Source organism: Sapajus apella, unplaced genomic scaffold, assembly GCF_009761245.1.
Source record: "Sapajus apella isolate SASKATOON/1434 unplaced genomic scaffold, GSC_monkey_1.0 scaffold126, whole genome shotgun sequence".
Taxonomy (NCBI): domain Eukaryota; kingdom Metazoa; phylum Chordata; class Mammalia; order Primates; family Cebidae; genus Sapajus; species Sapajus apella.
The window spans coordinates 4,499,168-4,510,558 of record NW_022437066.1 but is presented as its reverse complement, the minus strand read 5'-3'; the positions used below and the strand labels follow the sequence as shown (position 1 = coordinate 4,510,558).

At 57.0% G+C, this 11,391-nt stretch overlaps 1 protein-coding gene across 2 annotated transcripts; it reads left to right on the top strand.

Moving 5' to 3' along the window:
- Positions 1-183: 183 nt before the first annotated feature.
- On the top strand, positions 184-11,349 carry STKLD1 (serine/threonine kinase like domain containing 1). Of its 2 annotated transcripts, XM_032261992.1 has the most exons (12): positions 184-925; positions 2,108-2,271; positions 2,893-3,023; positions 3,693-3,776; positions 6,048-6,164; positions 7,312-7,452; positions 8,450-8,578; positions 9,239-9,367; positions 9,456-9,584; positions 10,266-10,406; positions 10,708-10,787; positions 11,079-11,349. In XM_032261992.1, the coding sequence occupies exons 1-12, from the start codon at positions 827-829 to the stop codon at positions 11,166-11,168; spliced, it is 1,434 nt and encodes a 477-aa protein (XP_032117883.1). In that variant the 5' UTR covers positions 184-826; the 3' UTR covers positions 11,169-11,349. The 2 variants fall into 2 exon arrangements, with proteins under 2 accessions (XP_032117883.1, XP_032117884.1); XM_032261993.1 differs by lacking the exon at positions 11,079-11,349 and having other exon boundaries at positions 10,708-11,040.
- The last annotated feature ends 42 nt before the right edge of the window (positions 11,350-11,391 follow it).

Sequence of the window (11,391 nt, the reverse complement as noted above, 5' to 3'; positions counted from 1 at the left end):
GTGTGGAAGGATGTGTGAGTAGGTGTATGGATCGATTGGATGGATGAGTGGCTGTGTGAACAGATGGGTGGGTGGGTGAGTGAGTGAATGAGTGGGTAGGTGGGTGAGTGGGTGTGGATGGATGGATGGATAAGTGTGTGGATGGGTGCGTGGGCAGGTGGGTGGGTGAGTGGATGTATGAATGGATGGATGGGGGTGTGTATGGATGAATGGGTGGACAGATGGGCAGATGGTTGGTTCAACTGGAGGTGCAGATGGCACAGGTCCTTGGAGTCCAGCCCTTTACTGATGGGCTGGGGAATGGAGGTCCAGGGGAGGAGGGGCTGCCTGAGGTCAGCCAGGGACTGATGGACTCAGAGGAGCCTGCTCTTCTGCCTGCCTGTCTGGGGTTCCAGTTTAGAAACTAGGGCAGAGCAACTGTTACTTTGGCCCAAGGTCCTGACATTTAGAAGGGGCAAGAAGTTTAGAGGGGTGCACACATTCTTGGCACATGCCTCTTCCAACTCCTTCTACAGCCATCTTGGGCACAGAGACACACACATGCATGTGGGCCAGCCTGGTGGGCATCCACCAAGACGGACAGCCTCAGTGGCTCCAGATCAATGCAAAGCTCCCGCTGACCGGGGCCTCTTCCTCGCCAGTTAATATTCTCCACCTTTTATGAGAAGAGGACCTGCAGGGCTCATGTTTCAAGCTGCTTTCGGGGGGCCACCAAAGGGGGTACAGGACTGGGCAGGGTGACTCTGTCAAGCCCCTGCTCTCAGGGAACAAAGGACTCAGGGATCCCACCTTGCTCTTACCAACAGATCCCTTTCATAAGTCCTGGATGGCCCCCGAAGCCCTCAACTTCTCCTTTAGCCAGAAATCAGACATTTGGTCCCTGGGCTGCATCGTTCTGGACATGACCAGCTGCTCCTTCATGGATGTGAGCCACCCCTCCCCCACACCCCACATGCTGCTCCCCACATGCCCAGGCCTGGGGAGAAGGCTTGGTTTCATCCTGCCTCCCATCCACATCCCTTCCCCGGGCTCTCTGCAGGCTGTGCAGAGCCCCCTCCTCCACCTATGGGGGCCCGCCCTCCTCAGAACCCCCCAGCATGCAGCACCTGCGGGCCCTAGCAGGATGGCGACAGCAGTGGGAGTATTCAGATGATCCCATGCAACCCTCAAAGCCGCCTCCATATGGTGTCGTTGACTTGATGGAGAAAAGCCAAGTTCAGGTGCCCTTGTGAACGTGAAGGCTGCACGGTGTTGCAAGCAATGGAACCCAGCATGGGCCCGAACACACCCGGACCGCCTCATGCATAAGCCCCAGGCTGGTGTGGAGGTGCCTTCCCTCTTCCTGCACAGCCTTAGCATGCAGCTCTTGCTCTCATCCCTGCTGGGGCCCCTGCACCATGGCCATAGCCTGTGGGCAGGAAGGAGAGGCAGAGGACCCCACTGGCCCCACAAGCACTCCGAGGTCACTCTGGTTACAGGGAGGTGGGGAAATCTAGCCTGTTGCTTCTTATCCTCTATATGCAGAAAACAAAGTGGGGAAGTCAGGCCACTAGGCCCCAGGGCCTGCCATGCCCAGAACAAGGAAGCTCCCTTCTCCACAGCACCACGTGCAGGCACTGAGGTCTCCAGAAAGCACAGGCACCTGGCTGGGCCCAGGTTCCCCATGCTCTCCCACACCCGCAGACTCCACCTCTGAGAAGCACCTTGGTACTCCCTTCCTTTGGAAGACTCTCAGGGAAATGAGAGCCTTCCCGCCTTTGTGACATCCTGGAAATAGTCTGGGCTGCAGCCCCAGCTCAGGCAGAGTGACCTCGGGCATGTCATATTCTGTGAAATGGGCATGCTGCCCCTCTCACTGGCTGGGTCTAGATCGGGGAATTTCTTGGCAGGACTCTACCCTAGGAAACAAGCTGGCTTCTCTGAAACTCCATTCTTATGGAAGAGCTCGGGGCCCCTGGGGTCTCTGGGCATTCTTGTAGGCGGCGGCTCCACCTGGCTCTCCTGGTCTCCTCCTGGATCTCTTGGTCTCTGTTCACCCTCTGCCCATGCCAGGGCCCAGTTTCCGTTTACTTAAGGGATTGTACAGAGCTGTCCCCTCTCCATGCAGGGCACAGAAGCCATGCATCTGCGAAAGTCCCTCCGCCAGAGCCCAGGCAGCCTGAAGGGCATCCTGAAGACAATGGAGGAGAAGCAAATCCCGGATGCAGAAACCTTCCGGAACCTTCTGCCCTTGATGCTCCAGATCAACCCCTCAGATCGAATAACGATAAAGTGAGCTCAGGGTCGGGTTTTTTTTTTTTTTTTAGACAGAGTCTTGCATTGTCAACCAGGCTGGAGTGCACTTTGGGTATCTCAGCTCACCACAGCCTCCACCTCCTGGGTTCAAGCGATTATCCGGTCTCAGCCTCCCGAAAAGCTGGGACTACAGGCGCGTGCCACCATGCCTGGCTAATTTTTGTATTTTTTTTTTTTTTTTTTTTTTTTTTGAGACGGAGTTTCACTCTTGTTACCCAGGCTGGAGTGCAATGGCGCAATCTCGGCTCACTGCAACCTCCGCCTCCTGGGTTCAGGCAATTCTCCTGCCTCAGCCTCCTGAGTAGCTGGGATTATAGGCACGCGCCACCATGCCCAGCTGATTTTTTGTATTTTTAGTAGAGACGGGGTTTCACCATGTTGACCAGGATGGTCTCGATCTCTTAACCTCGTGATCCACCCACCTCGGCCTCCCACAGTACTGGGATTACAGGCGTAAGCCACCGCGCCCGGCCTAATTTTTGTATTTTTAATAGAGGCAGGGTTTACTAGAGATGGAGTAGGAGGCAGAGAGAGAGCCGCGTGGGGAGGAGGCGGGGGCGCTGCTGGGTTACTCAGCCCTCTCTGCTCCTCTGCTAGGGATGTGGTGCACATCACCTTCGTGAGCGGCTCCTTCAAGTCCTCCTGCATCTCGCTGACCCTGCACCGACAGATGCTGCCTGTGTCCTTCACCGACATGCTCTTAGCAGGCAACGTGGCCAGCATTTTAGGTGATGCTGGGGACACAAAGGGGGAGTGTGCCCTGGAGCTCCTCTCCGAGGCCTCGGCATCCTATTGTTTCATTCCAGAAGGCTCATTATTTATGCCCCTGGCCTAGCTCCACGTGCACAACCAGTGGGTAGGAACAGTTTTCCTCCATCTATCCCTACACATTGCTCAGGGGACTGCCCTGCTCAAATACCCTCCATAGCTCCCAACGACCTCTAACACCAAGTCCATCTCCGTAGCTTGGCCCCCACCCGTTTCCCCCCTGCTCCTGCTGCACAAATCCTCTCTGTAGCTCAATGGCGAGTCACTGCCCGGGCCTCCCACAACCCTCTGCTTTTGCTTCCACAGCCTGGCTGGCACACAGTGGTCCTGGGGCATCTTCCTCACACAGCATCACTTCCTGTGTGCCCCCATGTGCCCAGGATGAACAAAAGTGCGCTCCGCCATTTGTGGACTCCGAGACAGGCTTGGGTTCTACTATGGAAAGGTCACTTGGTCTCAGTGGCCTCATCTGTAAAGTGGGATGGTAACAGCCCCTCCCTCTCGTCCTGAACCCGTGGATCTCAGGAGGGGATGCACACACAGCAGCCAGGCCAGTGTGGTGCCCAGAGACAAGGCCCCGAGGCCCTGGTCCTCAGAAAGTTCCCTCCCCTGCCTTCCTGTCCCTGCAGAGGTCATGCAGAACTTCTCTAGCTGGCCCGAAGTCCAGCTCAGGGCCTTGAAGAGGTTTCTGAAAATGCCTGCAGATCAGCTAGGTAGGCCCCAGCCCGCACCCCTTTCCCAGTTTCGCCACGAAGGGCAGACCCATGGCCCGGCCTGTGGGGAGCTGAGGCTGGCCTCCCCCCGGGCTCTCCCTGCCGCTGCTTTCATGCAGCATGGAGGTGTGCATGCCTTCCCAGAAGCATCCCACGTCTCTGCTATCTGCCTGGGGAAGACAGCAGGGAAGGGGTGGGGTGGCAGCCCTCACATGATTTTAATGGGGCCGTAGACATCCCATCTACCCCACTATCCCTATGACGGGTATCTGAGTTGTTGCTGTTTCCACTATTATAAATGGCACTAGAATGGACACCCTGGTGTGTATCTGTGCGCTTATGTTTCTGTAGCACAGATTCCTAGATGTTCAAGGGTGTGAATACTTTACATTTTTCTAGATACAGCAACTCGCCCACCTATTAAGAATGCATGCCCTGGCGGCTGGCTCGTGCCTGTAATCCCAACACCTTGAGAGGCCAAGGCGGGAGGACTGCTTGAGCCCAGGGGTTCGAGAACTAGCCTGGGCAACCCCATTTCTACAAAAAATAAAGTAGCCAGGTGTGGTGACATGTCTGTTGTCCCAGCTACTCGAGAGGCTGAGGCAGGAGGATTGCTTGAGCTCAGGGAATCAAGGCTATAGTGAGCCATGCTTGCACCACTGCACTCCAGCCTGGAAGACCCTATCTCAAAAAACAAACAAAACCCAAAAGGATTGTTACTGCTCATTCATGGAGAGTGTTGAGGAAAGCAGTGTTCTTGTTTTGTTTTTTCAGACGGGGTCTTCCTCTGTCCCCAGGCTGGAGTGCAGTGGTGCGATCTTGGCTCACTGCAACCTCCCCCTCCTGGATTAAAGTGATTGTCCTGCTCAGCCTCTCAAGTAACTGGGACTACAGGTGTGTGCCACTATGCCCGACTAACTTTTTGTATTTTTAGTAGAGATGGGGTCTTACCATGTTGGCCAGGCTGGTCTCGAACTCCTGACTTCAAGTGGTCTGCCTGTTTCCACCTTCCAAAGTGCTGGTACTACAGGTGTGAGCCTCCGCACCCGGCCAATTTTTAAAATGCTTGTGCCAAAACCGCTTTCATAAAATCTTTCCATTAGACCTTTTTGACCTGCCTGAACATTACCTTCACACATCCACCCATCCATCATCTATCCATCCGACCTGGATTAGGAATCCACTGAGGTTTGTTGCAGTGGCTCAGGCCTCAGAGGTGACAAGGCCCAGCCCTGGCCTTGAGAGAGGTGGCAGAGGCCTCATATGGGCCATTTACCATTCCCTCCCTCCCCTCCTCCTCTTCGACCCCTTTTGGAGGTTAGCTGTGACCAGGACAGAGTCCCTGGGAAGAGAGATTTTTGCCTCCCTGGGAAAACCAGGGAAGCTGTTGGGCCCCGTCCCAAAGGGTGGGTCTTTCCCACCACCTGGAGCCACACCTCCCCCTACGCCTTGCTTAGAAATGGGCTTGCAGCCAGGAGCGGTGGCTCACGCCTGCAATCCCAGCACTTTGGGAGGCTGAGGTGGGCGGATCACTTGAGATCAGGAGTTTGAGACCAGCTTGGCCAACATGGTGAAACCAAGGTCTCTACTAAAAATATAAAAATTAGCCAGGCATGGTGGTGCCTGCCTATAATCTCAGCTACCCAGGAGGCTGAGGCAGGAGAATTGCTTGAACCCAGGAGGCAGAGGTTGTAGTGAGCCAAGGTGATGCCACTGCACCCCAGCCTGGGCGATAGAGTGAGACTGTCTTCAAAAAAAAAAAAAAAAGCAACAGGCTTGCTTTGCTCAGCATTCTGGGTGCCAGGACTTCTTCCTTGTTGTTCTAGTGAGCCTACAGTGGAGGGATGGCTGCCTGGCCACTGCCCTGCGCCCAGTCCCCAGCCCACAACAGTTCCTGGCACAGTGGTGGGGTGGACGGAGCCCACCCATGTCCACCCTCAGGGCAGGTGCAGCCAAGGGCTCTGGAGTAGACTGGCCGGGTTCAAATGCTGAAGAGCAGATGCTTTCATCCCACTGACCCCAGGTCCCTCATCTGCACAAGGGTAGTCCCGGCAGCGCCCACTTCACAGAGCTGTGGGCAGCAGAGCAGGACGCCCAGGGCAGACATGGCACACACTACACGGAGCTAGCACCAATCCTTTGTCCTTCCCTCTTCTATTCACCCACCAAGGGCCCTGCAGACTCCCACCCACCTCTGGGGGCCCTGGTCTGGTCTATATGCCCTCAACCTGACCCCACAGTGAATCTCCCCTGTGCTGCCCGTCCTGCCAGGTCTGCCGTGGCCCCCGGAGCTGGTGGAAGTGGTGCTCACAACCATGGAGCTGCACGACAGGGTCCTCGACATCCAGTTATGCGCCTGCTCCCTGCTGCTGCACCTCCTGGGTCAAGGTGGGCACCGGGCCAGGCGGGGTTGGGAGGCTGTCCACTGCCCCCTGTGGCTGTGTCTCCTGGGCCAAGGTGGGCACCGGGGCCAGGGCAGGTAGGGGAGATGCTCCTGGTGGCCCAGCTCTCTTGTTCCCCTGCCTGTTTGTTACCTGGTTGGTATCTGACCCTCCAGACAGTCCATGCCCTCTGTGCCCATGGGACCCTATCCCAGATGGCAGAGACGGCACAGGCCAGGAGCTGGAGATGTGGATCCCACCCAGGCCTGCCTTTTGCCTGCTCCATAGCCCTGGACAAGCTCCTGTTGCTCTTGCCAGTTTCCCAGGTATGAAGAGAGGAGCTTGACCCGAGGTCCTCTGCTGTGACCCTCAGGGAGGGTGGTTGTGTCCCCTGGAGAGGGCTGGTAGGAGGGCAGTGCTGAGTTCATTCCACTGCCCTGATGGGCAAGGCTGGAGCTGAGAGCCCGAGCCTCCTACCAGAGACTTTGGGTTGCTAAAAAAGTTGAACTAAATTTGATCTTTTAACAAAAAGTGTTTTGTTACCTTTCTAGTTTCCTTTTCGTTTTTTGAGATGGGTTTTGCTCTTGTTGCCCAGGCTGGGGTACAGTGGCACAGTCTCAGCTCACTGCAACCTCCGCCTCCTGGGTTCAAGCGATTCTCCTGCCTCAGCCTCCTGAGTAGCTGCAACTACAGGCGCCCGCCACCACACCCAGCTAATTTTTGTATTTTTAGTAGAGACAGGGTTTCACCATGTTGGCCAGGCTGGTCTCAAACTCCTGACCTCAAGTGATCCTCCCACCTCAGCCCCCCAAAGTGTTTGGATCACAGGCATGAGCCACCATGCATGGCCACATTTCTAGTATCAATGTTGAAGTTTTGAGTTCCAAGCAATGTTGAAATTGTGTTCAGTGCTGCCTGGCCAGCTCCAGGGGACCAGGATCCGTGGCCCAGCCAGGCAGGGCTCCCCTCCAGTCCTTTACTCCATCAGGCCATAGGCATCCACAGAGGCCTGTTCTGGGCCAGGAGAACAAGGCAGACCTCAGTTTCCTTCATGCAAAGTGGAGATGCTGTCCCCCAGCCTGTGAGCTTTGTCTGTCTGGCTGCATGCCCCAGCTGTGGGGCTAACCCCAGATGTCTTCCTCTGATCCTAACAGCGCTGGTGCTTGACCCGGAAGCTAAGGTTCCCTGCAACCAAGCCATCACCTCCACCCTGCTGCGATGTCTTCGGAGCCACCCTGAGGAGGAGCAGCTTCTGGTCATGGTCTACAGCCTGCTGGCCATCACCACAACCCAGGGTGCGGCTGCCAGCCAGCCACCTCCTGCCCCACCCACTATCCAGGACAGCCCTTCCCAGGGTCTCAGGAAGGGATGGTTTGGGGTACAGGTGGGTTGGACAGGACAGTGCTGGGCCTCCTCCTCAGATGCACATCGGCATTTGGCTGTCTTCAGTTGGCCACCCCAAATGCTGGTTGAGTCCTTTTCCATCTTGATGACAAGCTTCCATGCTTAAAGTCACTGGTTCTGGCTACAGATGTGCCAGGCGCAGCTGTGGGCTTCACACCAGTGACATGTACTTCACACATTTTCTGCCTCTTCTGGGAGGCTGGGGGGCAAATGCCCTGTGTGTCTCCATTCCATAGGGCCCAGTGGGCTTCCGAAGCCACCAGCCAGGACCGTGGGCAGGAGAGGGCCATACGGAACACTCACACCTTCACCCACAGATGGGTGGGCACTGTTCCCCTGAACAGGAAGCTGGTCCTTGGAGAGAGCCCAAGGACAGCTGCTGAGTCCCATGCAGCAGGGGTCAGGGCTGGGTCCCAGCACCCTCTTTACTGCACAGACCTGACAACTGATCATGCATCATTGATCTTACTTCTGGGAGTGAAAGGAGGCACTAGGAATAGATGTCAGCTGGAACCATCAGGCAAAATGGATGTCAGCTTGTCCTACTGGGATAGGGCCCTGTCATGGTTCCATCCTGGCAGGCACAGGCCAGCTCTGTAAGCCCAGGAGGCAGGGCCAGGCACCCTGGATGGGAAGCTACTGAGGTCAGACCCAGCCTGGTAGTGGGAATGGCAGCTATTGGAACCGGTGGCCCACGAGATGGACAGATTCCTCTAGGGGGCCAGTCCCATGTCCTCCTGTTCCGGGCTCCACGAGTGCATGAGACCTGCCCCAGAGCAGGCACCCAGGATGGCAGGTCAAATGGGACTGTAGTGCCCGAGGACAACAGAGGCAGGAAGGCTTCCTCGAGGGAGGGGCCCTGGGGCCCTGATTCTGGCCCACCCACAGAGTCGGTGTCAGAGGAGCTGCAGAACGCCGGGCTGCTAGACCACATACTGGAGCACCTGCACAGCTCCCTCCAAAGGAGGGACGTCTGCGTCAGCGGCCTGGGCCTGCTCTGGGCCCTCCTGCTGGACGGTGAGGGGCCTCCTCCTGCTGTCCCGCTGTCCCACCAGGGCTGGCAGCCTTGCCCCAGCCACTCCCTGACTGCCCCAAGAGCCTTTGAGGGACCTCCATGTCCAGTTCCTGAAACATTCAGGACAGCCATGGCCTGGGAAAGGCTGAGAGCGTCAAACTACAGCAGAAGAAAATCAAGGAGCAGGAAGACAGGGGAGGAAAGGCCTTCGGCCAGAGGCAGGACTTCAGGACTTCTTGTCCAGTGGGCAGACCCTTCCATTTTAAGTGCCTCCTGCCCAGGGAAACATCCTGGGATTTCCCAGGCAGTCCTGGTCCCAGAGGGCAGCGGTGGTGCTGGATGCTGTTTTGCTTTTTGATTCACAATCGGGGGCCTCCCGGCCTGTGCTGCTTCCCTTCCTCTAGACCCCATCTTGGCATTCCAGTGCCCCAGGAAAAAGAGGGCTCCAAACCTTGGAGAGCCCAGGAAACCCGAGAGCCCTGCTAGCACCCAAAGCGCGGGATTCTCCGAACCTTTCCTGGGCTAACCCCTCCCCTCCCTGAGGACAGCTGACCTCCCCCATCCCATTTCTGCTGTTGTCCTTACTGGATGGGGAGTAGGAAGGCCCCCCTGTACATACCAAAGGCCTGGGTGTTCCCTTTCCATCCCTGTCCTGGTTCCAGCTGTCATTGTGAACAAGGGTCCCTTGGAGGAGGTCCCGGACCTCATCAGCCAGGTGTTGGCCACCTACCCTGCGGATGCGGAAATGGCGGAAGCCAGCTGTGCAGTCTTCTGGCTGCTGTCCCTGCTGGGTGAGCTGGATGGGCACCCGGGGCCCCTGGGGTGTGGCGGGGGGTGGGCCCCACACACACAAGAACAAGGCAGCCTGGCTTTCTGCAGGCTGCATCAAGGAGCAGCAGTTTGAACAAGTGGTGGCGCTGCTCCTGCAGAGTGTCCGGCTGTGCCAGGACAGAGTCCGGCTGGTGAACAGTGCCTACCAGGGACTGGCCAGCCTGGTGAAGGTGTCAGGTAAGCCTGGGGACAGGGCGAGACTGCCACCTAGAGTTGGAGGCAAAAAGCCCCCATCAGTTACATCTGCCAGGCGCCACAAACCAAAAAGCAGAAGCAACACATCAAAAAGGAAAATAAATTAAAAACAATCTAAAGTCCAGTCATCCAGAAATCACCAGAGACTTCCATGCACACTTGATAAACTGTCATGCTACCCCGTGACCTTGTCTCTGTCCATATACACATCACATCTGCACAGGTTTCCCAACATGCGGGCACACCGTGACTGATCAAAACAGCCCTGGAGACAGTGTCTCCAATTCCCAACACAAAGCCTGCCTGTTCCTCAGCTGACAGGCTGGGCCCAGCGCTGAGCACAGCACGGTCAGGGCTTGATCCACAGCTCATTCCTTCACAGAGCGCCTGGAGACTCCGGGCTGATGGTCCCGACCTCTGCACTACCCAACCTTCCTCAGAGTAACAAGAACCCCTTGGGCTCTGGGGGGCTGCCGCCTTTGCTCTTGTGTGGTCCTGTTCAGGTCATGCTAGCCTGTTGGTCCACCCAAGCTGATGGGGCCTCCTGGGGGCTGTCTCTTGTCCTGTCCCAGCTCTGGGGTGATCCATCCTCTGTCCTGGGCAGAAGGCTCTTCCCTTTCAGGGGAACAGTGGGGCATGAACCCACTCTCTCCCACCCCCCAGAGCTGGCGGCCTTCAAGGTGGTGGTGCAGGAGGAGGGTGGCAGCGGCCTCAGTCTTATCAAGGAGACCTACCAGCTCCATAGGGACGACCCGGAGGTGGTGGAGAACGTGGCCATGCTGCTGGTCCACCTAGCTTCCTACGGTCAGAACCCCTTCTTGCCTCACAACTCCCAGAGCCCAGCGGTCAGAGGTGCCCCACTCCCCCTGACAGGAAAGACATGCTTAACCCCACTTCTCGGCCCTTGGAAACTTCCCACTCATTTGGCATCTTCCAAGCAGCAGGGACTGTCCTGGCTGAGGGTGGTGCATGGGGCTCTGGAACTGCAGGATCTGTGCATGCCAAGCCCAAGGGGGACTGCGACCCACCCTCATCCTCCTGGGGGCTCCCAGCAAGGGGCATGGGAGGGGCTCTGGCCTCAGAACCTTCTCTGCTCCACCTGCAGAGGAGATCCTGCCAGAGCTAGTGTCCAGTGGCATGAAGGCCCTGGTCCAGGAGATCAAGGAGCGCTTCACGTCCAGCCAGGTGAGTGACAGCAGAGCCTTTAACAAACCAGGCCTCCCTCCAGGTGGAAGCCCCCAGCCGGGGTGCACCACGTCCGGGGGCCTGGAATAGATGTTTGCATGGAACTGACCTTGACCTCCACACGTAGTTTTCAAGACTGCCCTCCTGCCTCCCTATTAGACCATCTCTACGACTGGGCCAAAATTAATCTTAAACGGGAGGAGTAATCAGACCTCTCTAAAGTTTCCTGTCCATGACTGGTGGATTAAGTCACTGTCCATGAAAACTGACCTGCCTGTTTCTTCCTTCAAGGAGCTGGTTTCTTATGCAAAAAAAGTGCACCTGAGGCTGGAGGCGGCCACCTCTCTCAGCCCCCTGGGCGGGGAAGCTGCTCAGCCCTGATGCTGGAGAGAAGACAGACACCTCAGAGGCCCCTCCTCCACGGGTGCCCACTCCCTGCCCTTCCTTCCCGTGGGCCACTGTTTCCCTTGGGTCGGGGGAAGTGTCGCCCGGGCCCAGCGTGCACACCTCACACTCCTCTCAGGGGACTAATAAAGAGGCCCAAGGCCAGTTTCCACAGTAATCATCTCTGGCAAAAGTCTGTGACTGGCCAGTGGCGTACTTA